Source organism: Amaranthus tricolor, chromosome 14 (genome assembly GCF_026212465.1).
Source record: "Amaranthus tricolor cultivar Red isolate AtriRed21 chromosome 14, ASM2621246v1, whole genome shotgun sequence".
NCBI lineage: Eukaryota > Viridiplantae > Streptophyta > Magnoliopsida > Caryophyllales > Amaranthaceae > Amaranthus > Amaranthus tricolor.
Genome location: NC_080060.1, coordinates 7345269 through 7358365, shown reverse-complemented (window position 1 = coordinate 7358365; position 13097 = coordinate 7345269). Strand labels below are relative to the sequence as shown.

General features: G+C 32.6%; 1 protein-coding gene across 2 annotated transcripts; it reads left to right on the top strand.

Moving 5' to 3' along the window:
• Window positions 1–415: 415 nt before the first annotated feature.
• Window positions 416–11226, top strand: LOC130800528 (nucleoporin NUP152-like). Of its 2 annotated transcripts, XM_057664119.1 has the most exons (10): window positions 416–651; window positions 3297–3366; window positions 4815–4969; window positions 5174–5261; window positions 7501–8032; window positions 8204–8257; window positions 9365–9462; window positions 9836–9961; window positions 10062–10151; window positions 10767–11226. In XM_057664119.1, the coding sequence occupies exons 2-10, from the start codon at window positions 3328–3330 to the stop codon at window positions 10881–10883; spliced, it is 1299 nt and encodes a 432-aa protein (XP_057520102.1). In that variant the 5' UTR covers window positions 416–651; window positions 3297–3327; the 3' UTR covers window positions 10884–11226. The 2 variants fall into 2 exon arrangements, with proteins under 2 accessions (XP_057520102.1, XP_057520101.1); XM_057664118.1 differs by lacking the exon at window positions 3297–3366.
• Window positions 11227–13097: the final 1871 nt, after the last annotated feature.

The following is a 13097-nucleotide window of genomic DNA, read 5'->3' as shown; positions in this document are numbered from 1 at the left end:
CTTACCTTAGGTTTGGACACGAAAAAGCTTATTTTGGGAATTAAAATTTCCCGTAGCTTATTTAGCAATTTTTTACGGAAAATGATATTTTATTATTTTTTTATAAGAAAGAATCTTGTATATTTTTTATGTAATTCATTATTGTTTTTGCTTTAAAAACATAAGAATTAATTATATTTTATTATTTTATCATAGATTTTTTCTTGTGAATTTAAAATATATATAAAAAATATTCATGCCAATTTTCTATACCAGATTTTTTTTGAAAACCTAAAATTATTTATAATAATTATCATTACCTTTTTTAATAAAAAACTTATTTTATTGCATCTTTCATTGTTTCCTTAAAACTTCATTATTACTTTATTAGTCCGCCTCTTTGTTCAATAAATAAAATTAATTACGGTCCTACAATTCTACTTCACTCAGCAGTCAGCAGGATTAAAAAATCCCCAAAATTATTTGAACCAAAGAAGCAAAAACCCTAATAAATCCCCAGCTATTTCCCCCTTTTCTCTGTCCTCTAATTCTTGCTAAATCTCAATCAATCTTGTCATTCCTTTTCTCTTTTGGCATATCTAAACATTAAATCCAATGATTGGTACTAAGCGTCGAAGTGTTTCTTTAAGTTCAAATGCTGATGATAACCCTGTAAGTCCACATTTAATTTCGAAAAGCTGCATTATTTTTCCTTTGTTGATGTTAATGAGCTGTTTGATTGAATACTCTGGTTACTTTAGTCTATATTTTTATTTGATTTTTAATATTTAGTGATTTATTTTCGCGAGTGCATTGATTGAGCTGTGTGGAGGCTGGAATTAGTATTCTTGGTTTATCAAAAGCATAAAATTAAATATTAAAAATGTTCAAAAAGAAATTTTCACAAGTATTTGTTAGAGTTTGATAGATTGAATGCATCTTTGCTGGGTAGAAATTTGTTGATGTGTTTTTAGTTGAACTTTATGGTTTTGGACTGAAATAGGTAGGTTAGTGTTTAGATAGAGGTAGCCAATGCACAATATTATTTTTAGGTCCCGTTTAATTTACAGTCTGAAAAAACAATGTTTTGGGTGATAAATTTATTATTAGGCAGAGTTGACTGAACATAAATCCGTCCAATGAGGTTTTATTTTAATAATAGGAGGAGTAGCTCATCAAGCTTTTATGTTAGTCAATATCTCTCTATCTCTTCCATGTGGAATTATATATGTGTTATTTTCCAACTATCCATCATTCACATGTGAGCTTTTTTTTTTAAATTGGGCGGGAGCACCATTCTTTATAAACCTGCAAGTTGTTTTTGTGAAAGGTAGATTTTTTTAGTTTTCAGTTGATTGGAGATCGTCGGCTGTGATACCATGATAAATTTGTCATTGGCTTTGTACCAACAACACCCGCACAAAATGAGAGTTAGACTTCACACAAGCCTGATGAGGTTCCGTTCTAAAATCAATTGTTGCAGAAAATCATAAGCAATAAAAGAAATTATTTTTAGAAACTCATTTTCACTGTCTAACATGGTATCCGAGTCGAATATTCGATTAAAAAATGGATTGTTGGTCCAAAAGGAATAGCGTTCCTACCCTAATTAATTACTTCCGCATGTGAACTGGATGGGGGCTCACATTTGAGGAGGAGTGTTGGGATATTTTGTCCCACATTCATGAATTAAAAGATAGTGTGCACACTTTATAAGTCATTGGAGCCCTTTCTCCCATTGCCATCTCCTTGGCTTATAAAGTGTGCACCTCGTGTTTTTCCTATTATATGCTAGTATTGATAATGAGTCCAACCCAATTTAACAAAGGGGTCTAAAATAAGAAATTAAACAAAATAATAGAATTATAGAAATGTTAACTAATGTACGCCTGTGCGCTGAGACACAATGCACATAGTTACAAGTGTATCGGATAAGTTGAATATATTATAACAAATTTGAATTTTTATTCTAGTTCTTAGATACTCTCTCAGGTGTCCCATTTCCTTTTTTTTACACTATTCATGGATCATTTTTTTACTTACTAGGTCAGTATCCGTGTTTATCACACGGTGATGATTATTTTTTAAACTACTTGTTAAAATTAAGAAAATAGTATATTATTTACATAAGAAATTGAAACTTACATTGTTACTAATGTTTATCTTCAATTTAAAGGAGTCATCAACATAGATATGTAATACTTATTGATTTTTAATAAGAATTCAAAATGTGATAATAATAATAATGATGAGATTTTGGAGGAAAATATTTCATGACAAAGTAACACATGCATTTTATATAGGAAAAATTATTACAATATTCCAACCTTTTCCTGATTTCCCTACAATATTCTCATCTATTGATTAATCATGAATAATCCCAACTTTAATGGGTCTTTGCTTAAACTAAACTGGGGTTATCTGTAACCTCTTACAACAGGTCAAGTTGGCAAAAAAAAAAAAATTTAATGTATTTTAAAAAGTAAAAGAAAATAACAAAACCCTTCCTAGTTCCTCCTCCACCACTGCCACTACTTTGCCTCACCCAAACCCCCACCATTGTCTACCCTTCAAAACCTAGTGGCGATCACCTAAGCCCCCTCTCCCACCAATGCCCACCACTGTTTGTAACCCAAACCGAACCACGAAGCCATGTCACCTCCCTCTGTTTTGCCAAGCTCATCTCCCTCCTCTTCTTTTCTATTTTGTGAGGGGGTTTCAGTGGTTGAGCTTTGGTTTGGAATAGGGGTAGGGGAGTGGGTTCGGGATAGGGGGAGGGAGTGTGTGGAGATAAGGGTGTGGAGTGCGGTGTGTGGGGATAGGGAGGGAGGGATGGATAGATGACAATGATAAGGCTTTGGAGGTTGACATCTTCAGTGGGGAAGGGGATGGGGATGAGGTGAATTTTCTTTTAATTTTCTTAATTTTACTTTTAATTTTTAGTATTTTTATTATTTATTTGTATTTTTCGTTTATTTTTAATAAAAGTTAACCTATAATTACAAGTTAACAATTGGGCAACAACATACTTCGTTGAGTGACTTAAAAGTTGATATTATTCATGGTTAATCGATAGGCGGAATTATTGTAGGAAAATGAGGAAAAGTTTGGATTATTGTAGGTAATTTTTCCTTTTTTATAGAGAATTATGACAACGTATTTTGCAGTTAATATTAATTATTATATTTTTATTTATAGATATGATAGTATTGTCTTTAATCTATAATTAAAATATAGTCAAGTGAGATATCATTTGATATGTCTCAATGTTGATTTTAATATTATTAACTTTCTATAATTTTTTTATGCATGATAAGATATTGAGGATTAATTTAGTGCATTGGATATATGCAAGAAGCAAATAGGAATATTGTGCTGGAAATTGAGGTACTGATAAATTTTGTGCTACGTTGATATCTGGATCTGTGGTTATTGTTAACTTACGATTGACTACCATAGTATTCTTAGCTGTATCTGTATGTATTTGTTTTGTTTGTTTATAAGATTTGTTATGTTTTGGTGATTTTGCAAGCAAGGTTGATAACATACGATATATTGGCCTCTAGGTGAATTCATGATTACCAGTAAAATGATGGTTCTTGATTTTTCTGTGTCTATAGCGGTTGATTTCTTGTTTGCAAAGCATACATGTTATTCTCAAGCAAGATTATGCCCTTAATATAGGATATATGTATCATGTTTGAATTTGAGTTTCATTCATGAAGTTAAAGTTGCTTGGAGAGTTTGCATTGAATTTTTAATGATCCAAATAAGAGTTTGGATTGGGGTAGTGGCACTTGGTTAGGTGTCTTATCTAGAGGCGCAAACTCATCTTGGGACTTAATACCAAATAAGAACTCGTTAGGTGTCTTACCTCCCAAGACTTTTGAGGGAGTTCGTTGAAACTCATGAGGTGTCTTACTTCTCAAGACTTTTGAGGAGGTTTAGTCAATTTTCAGCAAATCATTTTTACTCTTAAAATTACATTATTATTTCTTTTTATCTGATTCTCTTAGATCCTTAAACAATGTACGATTGAAACTTAACAGTTAAGGATTTTTCCCGTGAATACTATCCATGGTTACTATCTATAATACCATAAATCAAATATTCACATTTTCCGTGAAGTTTGTAAATTTATACTTTGACGATTGAAGATAATGTTTGGTTTAAAGTCATCTTTGAATAAGCATAGGAGTTGTAATGAAATGTGTTTAATCCAGCATGAAAAGCATATGAATATCTTGATTTTGTATGCAGGGATCATAGCTAATTAAGAAATATATTAGTATTTACGATGATTTACTAACTAGAAATGGGGATGAATTGCTTTTGACCTTTAAAATCCTTATGATTCTTTAATGCACAAAAGGCATTGGATTTGCCTCTCAAATTTGGTACTTGTGTATAGTTTCCTTTTTGTTTAGGTGGTGGGTCTCATCTGTGTTGCAATTCATTATGTTATATGGTGTTAGCTTGTTCCCATTCACCGAAACACATTTTTAGGACTGCACTATGTTGGGTAGGGATAAATATTGATCTCTTTAAAATCTTTTTAGGTTGGATAGAAAGGATGCAAAGTGAATTGAAATTTGTAAAATGCTTTACTTGTTAGATGATACATATTCTCAAATTATGTATGGATCTAATTAGCGAACTGTTTAGACTTTAAAATCACGCCTTTTATAGGTATATACTTATGAATGTTTTATTTTGGCTTTAGCTTTTAGTCAACTGAGTTGTAAAACACTAATTATTGATGAAGTAATTCAGGGTTCATCTAAAAGATTGTCTGTTAGTCAATATTTACAATCCCCTTCGTTTTCTTAATGCAGTTTCAAAGCAAAAAGACCGTAGCAGAATCTCCAGTAGGTGGTCAAGAAACTGCAGTCTTACCATCACCTGAAGTGAAAATAGTTGCAACACCATCTTTGGATCGGCGCAAGGCTGCTCAACAACATGTGAGGGCTTTAAATACTGAATTCGCAAGGTTTATCTTCTTTTTAGTGGAGTTACTTTATCGGTTATTTTGTGGTCAGGTTACCTTGCATGTTTTTGTTTGGTTCTCCTGTTTAATTAAAGTTTACACCTGTAAAGGACTTCTGTTCTTAGTACTGAAATTCGTTTTCTTTTATTGCTAGAGAATGATTTGAGCTTATGAACCCTCTAATATATTGCTTATTGATGTTGACAGTTGGGTGCAATGCCAGTTACGAGATCATCCAGATGAACTTTGGGAAGATGGTCTCAAGGACTACGTAAGCCAGGCTTCCAACATACGGGTATGACTTGTCTCTTTTAGATGTGAAGATCTATCTTTGTTTCTGTATCATGTATTGGGATTTGCTACTGCCTGTTAAATTTGCAAATGGAGACAAGTGAATTATGATCAATTTTGGTTTATTTTATGTCCATTTTTGGTGAATTGCAATTTCGAAAGCCATAGACCCTGGTTCGACGCTTGGCCAAATCACTAATGGGTATATAACTGGCCATCAGCCATCCTCATTGGATGGTCCTTAATAATTTTTGTCAAGTCACTGAAAAAATGTTGGTTATAATCATCTTGATAAAAGTAGTTTTTGCTATTTTAGCTTAAATCACGTATTCCTATGATCATCTTATTGTCGCTATGAAACCTAAGGTCCAAACCTCACAAGGATATGAAATAGATAAATTTGGGCTTGTAGATCCACATAAGAGAAGAATTGGCTACACATAAACTTGATGAAGTTCCATTCCAAAACCAATTGGTAATAGGAGTAGCCCATCAAGCTTATATATTAGTCAACCTTTCTCTAATTTTTCGATGTGGGATCATATGTAGGGTTATTTTTTCCAATACCCTCTCACATGTGAGCCCATTTTAATTTGGTGGGAACGTCATTCTTATTGAACCCGCATGTTTTTTTTATGGAAATCGATATTTTTCGTTTCCAGTTAATCGGAAACTGTCGGTGCTGATACCATGTTAAGTTGGTCCGGAAATTTGCAAAGATCCGCATACTGTGTAAACAAATCATATTTTAGGCTGGTTTAAGGTGCATTTCATTTGACTGATATTTGGTGCTACGATAACATTTACACCTACATTACTACATAACCATGACGATACCACAATCGCGACCAAAATCGAATGTTTGCTCTATCCTATCATTGTTGCTCTTCTTAGATTTAAGTAGTTCTTCTAGGTGCTAGAAAAGTGCTTTTATTAGTGTTGGTGGCGTCAGGCATGCAACACGGAAAGGTGTTTCACATTTCTTGAAGGCGTCAGACATGCACTATGTCGCTCGTGGGTAATTGTTGACGAATTAGGAACATCAACCTTAAATCTGAAAGAAAAACCAAAAAAATTTAAAATTTTTGGTTGGATTGCTTAATCAATTGCAAATCACTTTTACTCTCAAGACTTTTACATAGAAAATCCAATGGCTAGAGATTTAAATTTCTTTGATTTCGGATTTTAATTGATTTGTGAAATGGCTTATTAAGTTATGTGCGCCTCTTATTTATGTGAATGATGTTTGCAATCAAGTGTCAATCGAAAACGTCAGTTTTTTGTTATGATAGCAATTAGCAAATGACGTGTTCATGTAAAATACTCCCTCCTATTCTAATCGATGTTTCATTTGATTTTGCTTATTTGTCGATGCACTATTTCAATTTTGAATATCACTAATTGTGCTTGGTTAAATTATTAAAAAACTCATATTAATAATATTTTACATTGAGACGAATCAAACAAGATTTCACTTGACAATATTTTAACTTATAGATTGAAAATAAAATACACTTGACTATGTTTTGACTTATAGACTGAGAATCAAATACAAACTAAGAGTGATTGGTGAATAGTGCCAAAAAATAAATGGGATATTTGATTAGAATAAGAGGGAGTATCTATTGGTAAATCGACCTATGTGCAATGAACTGCTGGGCAATTTATTGCATCTTATATTTCAATTTTGGTGGATATATTATTGAAATAATAAAGCTGTTCCAGATGCTTTTATGCTGTGTAAACTGGATGTTTATCTGAGTTTGTTGTTCCTAGGCTTTTAGCTTATTTAATAATGAGGAGCTAATTTGTTCTTGTTGTGCCATAACCGTAGGTCTATAGGCTATAGGTACTTCAGAGTTTTAAATTCCCTACGAGCTACGACCAACATTAGTTTGTTCATATTTCAGTGAAGGGAACATCTTTAAATTTCAGTGATCAGAATAGAAGATTTTGTGGAGCTTTTCTTTTTTTTTTTTTTTTAAATGTTTTTTTCTAGTAATGGAAGGTCAAACACTTGGGGAAATCACTGAATACTTATAGAAGTAGATTCACAAATTCGGATGTAGTAAGCTTTAAATTTTCATTGTTACTCTTCAAATCTTTCTCATGGAGTTTTGACCAAAGCGTCTTATACTCTAATACTCCCGTTCTTATTGTATATTTTCTTAGTTATGTTCCTCATTTTCCGTTGACTTTTCCTATTGTCTGTGACAATTATTTCTATGCCTCATCTTCAACAGGAGAAATTCACTGATGTTGTCAATTGGCTAAAAGCAAAGACTGATAGTGAAGGTAGTACATCTTTTTTGGGAACCCAGGTCAGTGAAAAGCAAAAGGCACTGGAAACAAACATCAAGGATCTAAAATCTAGCACTTTTGTGTTTGGTAGTAGTGCCAACACAGGCTTCATACCTCCTTCAAACTCCGGCACATCTAGCACAACCTCAGTTCTCAGCTCAACAAGTTCAGCGCCTTCATGGAGTTTCGGTTTATCTGCGAGTAGTCAAGCTCTTTCACAAGATACGAGTGCTCCTCCAGTAACTTCGTGGAGTTCAGGAGTATCCTTGAATACTAAATCAGTGTCACCTGTAAAAACTGGTAGTCTTTTCACTTCACCTAGTTTTGGAGTATCATCAAATAATCAAGCAACCTCATCAACTACTACCAGCTTTATGAAGTCTACAAGTTCGGGAATATTCCCAAATAAAACACCATCTTTTGGTTCTTTCAATGTTGGAATTCCCTCGAATGGTCAAGCAACTTTCACGTTTGGTAGGCATTACTCTTGACATAATTATATGATAAGTTTACCAAGAAACAAATATCATTAATGCTTTCAGAAAGCTATGAGCTATTGTTTTGCAGAAAATGGTAAAGTGACTTATTTATAAACGTTTTGTTGATCCAATGATAATTAATCATTGTTTTCTTTTGTTCTTTCAGGGAATCATAAACCAGATGCTACGAATGAAAGTAATAAAGAGGACGTGGATGATGGTATGATATGTATCCCTTTTTACGTCTAACGCAAAAACTATTGTAAAGATACAGAATGGAGGGCGATAAAATGTAAAACCCCTAACCGACTTCCCTGTGTGTGATTTCGAGTAATAGTTTTCAAATTATTTTTCCTTTTAAACCGGAGATTTCCTGTCATCCATTCTTAGCGCATATTTATATTTATATCGTGAAGTTTCTCATCTGTCACAAGTTTATATTATAGTAGTATTATGTAGGTATATTATCTCGTGTATAGGTATGAATGGAGAAAAACTGAATGAGCACTGGGACCGAATAATGATTACTGTTTATGTAGCCGAATCCATTTTTTGGGATCATAGCTTTTGCATTGTTGTCTATTTTCGGTATATGACAGAATCCTCTACTCTGGGATTTTGATTATATTTTTAATTAACTTTTTATTTATATTTAATTTTTATAGAAAAGCCGAATTGTTTGTAAATTTTTTAGAAATCCTTGGACTTGATTGATTGATTAAATTCACGAATTGTTTTCGACATTTGATCAGAATTAATTTAGAGGAATTCTGATTCATAAAGAACTGGTTATTGATTATGATTTGTCTAAGATGAAATATTTTGAAAAACTTAGGTCTATTTCTTTCATATACTGGAAAAATCCAATTATTCAATCGTAGCATATGGGTTTTTCAAATTATCTTGTAATTTAGTTGTCAATGTTCTCTTAATGGTTTGTTCATTTTGTTGATCTTTCCATTTTCAACCTTTTCATATATAAGAGATGTTTTGTTTGAGCTCTGTGATTGTGTTTAAGATGGTTGTAACACGTCGTTTTACTTCTGTTAGTGCCTATTTGAAGAAATTGTGACAATTTTTTGGATTAATATTCCTACATTTCCCTGTTCAATATTGTGCATTGTAGAAATATGTGTGCATGTAACATTAAGTCAAATTTTGTCTCTAATTATTTTTGGCTTCCAAGTGCTGCTCATGTGTGCTGCTTGTAAGAATTTTCTCTAACTTTATTTGTAGTCATGGCTCAGGGTTTGTCATATGAAGTTTGAGTCTTTTCTTTATTGAGTTGTGCATTTTCTGAATGTTTCTCTATTTATATGATCTGCAGATAATGAACCCGAGCAACCAAGTAGCCCATCCGTGAAAAGCTCTGAAGAGAAAGGTATCACTGTGGTGCATGAAACCAAATGCAAGCTCTATGTAAAGGTGACGTCTGAAAAAAGCTTTCCCGTATTACATGTCTTTCCAATCTCAAAGCCCTGGGTAGATTTGATGACATATATCCTGGTGTCCGAACAGACATGCTTATTTTGCATCAATCTGTATGTTTTAAATTGTGACTTGAGATATAACACCCAAAAGATTGTGACTTAGCTTTCATGTACTTTGTGAGATCAGTGCTATTACTAATTGTGTATTTGATGCTTTATTTCTAAATATTTTTTCCTGTATTATATAAATTATGTTCTTTTGGCCATGTGATATGTTTCATGTCTTTATCATTTCTTCCTGTACATATGCAATTTGACTTTCTTATTTGCATTTACTATTAAACTTTCCTTTTTCTGTCTTTGTACAGTCAACTGATCCGGCTGACAAGGAGCCATGGAAGGATAAAGGTGCTGGCAAACTCTTCATCAAATGTTTGGAGGCTGCTACGAAGGGTACAAAGGAATCCAAACCAAGGATACTTGTCCGTAATGATGTACGTCTATGATATTTTTCTCCTTGCTCGATGCCAACCATGCTTTTGCAATTCTGACCGGTGCTGTTGTGTGTTTCTATATGTAATTTAATGGTTGTAGGTTGGAAGGATAATGCTTAACGCTTCATTATACCCTGGCATCAAGACAAGTTTGCAGAAAAATGCCATTGTGACCATATTCCATACTTCGGTATTGCACTAGTTTACAGTCTTTTAATTTAGGAAAAATTGATAATAATAATCCAGCCTTTCACCCATCTGCCGTGAATAATCCCACCTTTGGATCGAACCTTTGCCCTTAGTTTGCTGTCAGCATACTGATATGATATGCTGATAGGGATCACATAGCGGATGGGTGAAAGGTTGTATTATTAATATCAATTTTTCTTTAATTTATTACTTTTGGTTCACTACTGCTTTTTGGTGACACTCTTTCAAATGATTAAGAACGACCTTTTAACTCCTTGCTAGTTACGCCAATCTTTCGTCTTCTCTTTGTTTGAGTAACCCATAAGTAGCTCTTTCTTATGCTTGCGGGTATTTAACAGTTTCCTCTCTTTTGCTTCTTGCCTACAAGTTGTGTTTGGCGTTAATTTATTGAAACTAGATGCTTTATAGTGTATCACTATTGCCATCTTGGGCTCCTCTCAAATTCTTACTTGTTTCTAGTCTGGTTTTTTCTGTAAGAAAGTTAAGACCATGTCCAGCCATGTGAAGCAACCATTATTCAGTAAAGGGGTTGTCTATTGTCATATAGCCTTAAGTTGAAAGTACAACTCATATGAATCTCTTATTCACTATGCAGGAAGATAGTGGAGAAAATGTTAAAGCTATTGCTCGTACGTTTTTAATACGAGTAAAAAACGAGGAGGAAAGAGATAAGTTGGCGGATACTATACGTGAACATGCACCAATGGCTTGAGAACAGACTTGGCTTTTCGTTGGGTGTTGATCCATAGATTCTGCTGGTGGCGTGGGCTGGACTTATCTCTTTTGCCTGCTGGTATATTGTTCTCTGCCGCAGTTTTGGAAAGGCGAGCTTGCAGGAAAATGAATACAAAAAAGCCCCCTTTGTGCCAGAATACCCAATGTAACAAATGAATTGATGCAGAGGAAGGAAGGGTGTATCATTAACATTAGTGAGATAGCAAGAAACTAAACTTTGTATCTTCTCTTTTTTATTGGTGTTGTATGATACAAATTTGTCATCAAATTGTTATGGTACTTGAGCTCTTTTGCAAATTAATCAAATACGATTTTCCATAGATGATTTTCCCATTCCATAATCAAATTCATCAAATTGTTATGGTTTATACTAGTTTCATGTGTTAAAGGAGAAACAAATGAGTACTACTTTCTATCAAATTCAATTTAATCAATACACATAACACGCCTCTATTTATAGAATTATAAAAATCATACTATAATTTTATTCTCATCAACCGTGCAGAAAAATTAGATATCAATAAAGCAACACGACTAAGTGCGTTTTTTATTGTACATACTCGCTAATCAACAAGCACGCATGTGCTTGAAAGAGCGTACCTAGCGAAAGTAACTTCTAAACTTTCTACCTCGTGAAAGGACAAGATCAAATTAGCATCTAGGGTGCTTACACGAAGGGCTCAGTGCTCGAACGAGAACTTTAGGTGCCGAAATGAGCATTTCTTTTCCTAAGCTGCGTCACTTTGTTTTGTAATCTTAAAGCACTTGGATTTTAAGCCTTAAGCAAGTTGTCCCAATAGATATATTTTATTTAGAAATATCGTAACATACTTTGAATTTTCCAACAATACTCTCATTTAGGGTCTTTCTGAATTATTTCGTCAACAAAAATCTAATTTTATAAATATCTTTTCATACATTGATGCTAATGTCTCTATAATTTGAATCAACATGTAGTATGAAATACTTAACAAATGATCATATCCAAATGAATATCCTTAGCAAAAATAGCTTCTCTGCCTCATGAAAAGACAAAATGCTCAAACGAGCACCTAGAGCGCTCGAATGCGTGGTTCAATTCTCAAACTAGCACTGCTTTTCTAAGCTGCTTTACTTCGTCTCGTTTTTTTTTATAATCTTAAAGCACTTAAACCTTAAGCCTTAAATAATACATGAGTTGTATTAGTGAATATTTTAACATACTTTACATGTTTCAACTTGCATATTCTTAAGAGCATTCACCACTTTAGAAGAACAAAAATTAAATTTTAATAACCATAAATGTTGAATCAAATCTCAAAACCCATTATTTAAAGTCAACCATATATAAAAAAAATCAAACAATATGTATTAGTTTGAACAAATCCATTACATACCACAGTTTACAATCGTATATAAAATGAAATTAAAATCAAAATAATATTAGATCAAATCAAGAAACTTCAAAATTAAATGAAACAATAATTGAGAATTAATACAATAGAAACTCACGTGTTTATAAAGCAAACCAACCAAGCTAGAACATGGCCTTTCATATATTTTGATGGGAGAATAAATACATATAGTCATGTCCGTTTTTAATGAGGTTTTCAAAATTTTTATTTTCATTAGCTTCTTTTATATTACTTTTGTTTCAGTAACTTTGTCCCATTTGATTTTTAACACTATTTACAGTTCACTTTTAATTTGTATTTTATTCTTAATTTGTATTTTATTCTTAATTTATAAGTTAAAACATAGTCAAGTGAAATCTTATTTAATTCGTCTCAACACAAGGATTATTAATATTAGCTTTTTATATAATTTTTAGTTATACATCATTAGAGATATTAAGATTTTAATATTTGTCTTCGTAAACGTATTTAAATGAAATGGGACAAAATCATTAAAATGGAGGGATTATTTAGATAATATTCTCATTACTTTTAAAACTTTTATCTATATATCTTTTATTCATAAAGATTTATTATCTTAACAATTTACAACTTTCTTAATGACCGTGTGTGTTATTGCAAACAATGAGGCCTCAGAATATGTTATATACTCTAATAAGTAGTACCAATAAATCTAGAGGTGTTTCTTCGGTTCATCTAGTCGTTTCCAAAAAGGTGTTTTAGATTGATTTGAAATCATGTTTTATGTTCGTGTTGATTTCTTACATAATTATAATCAAATCAAATCAAATTCAATT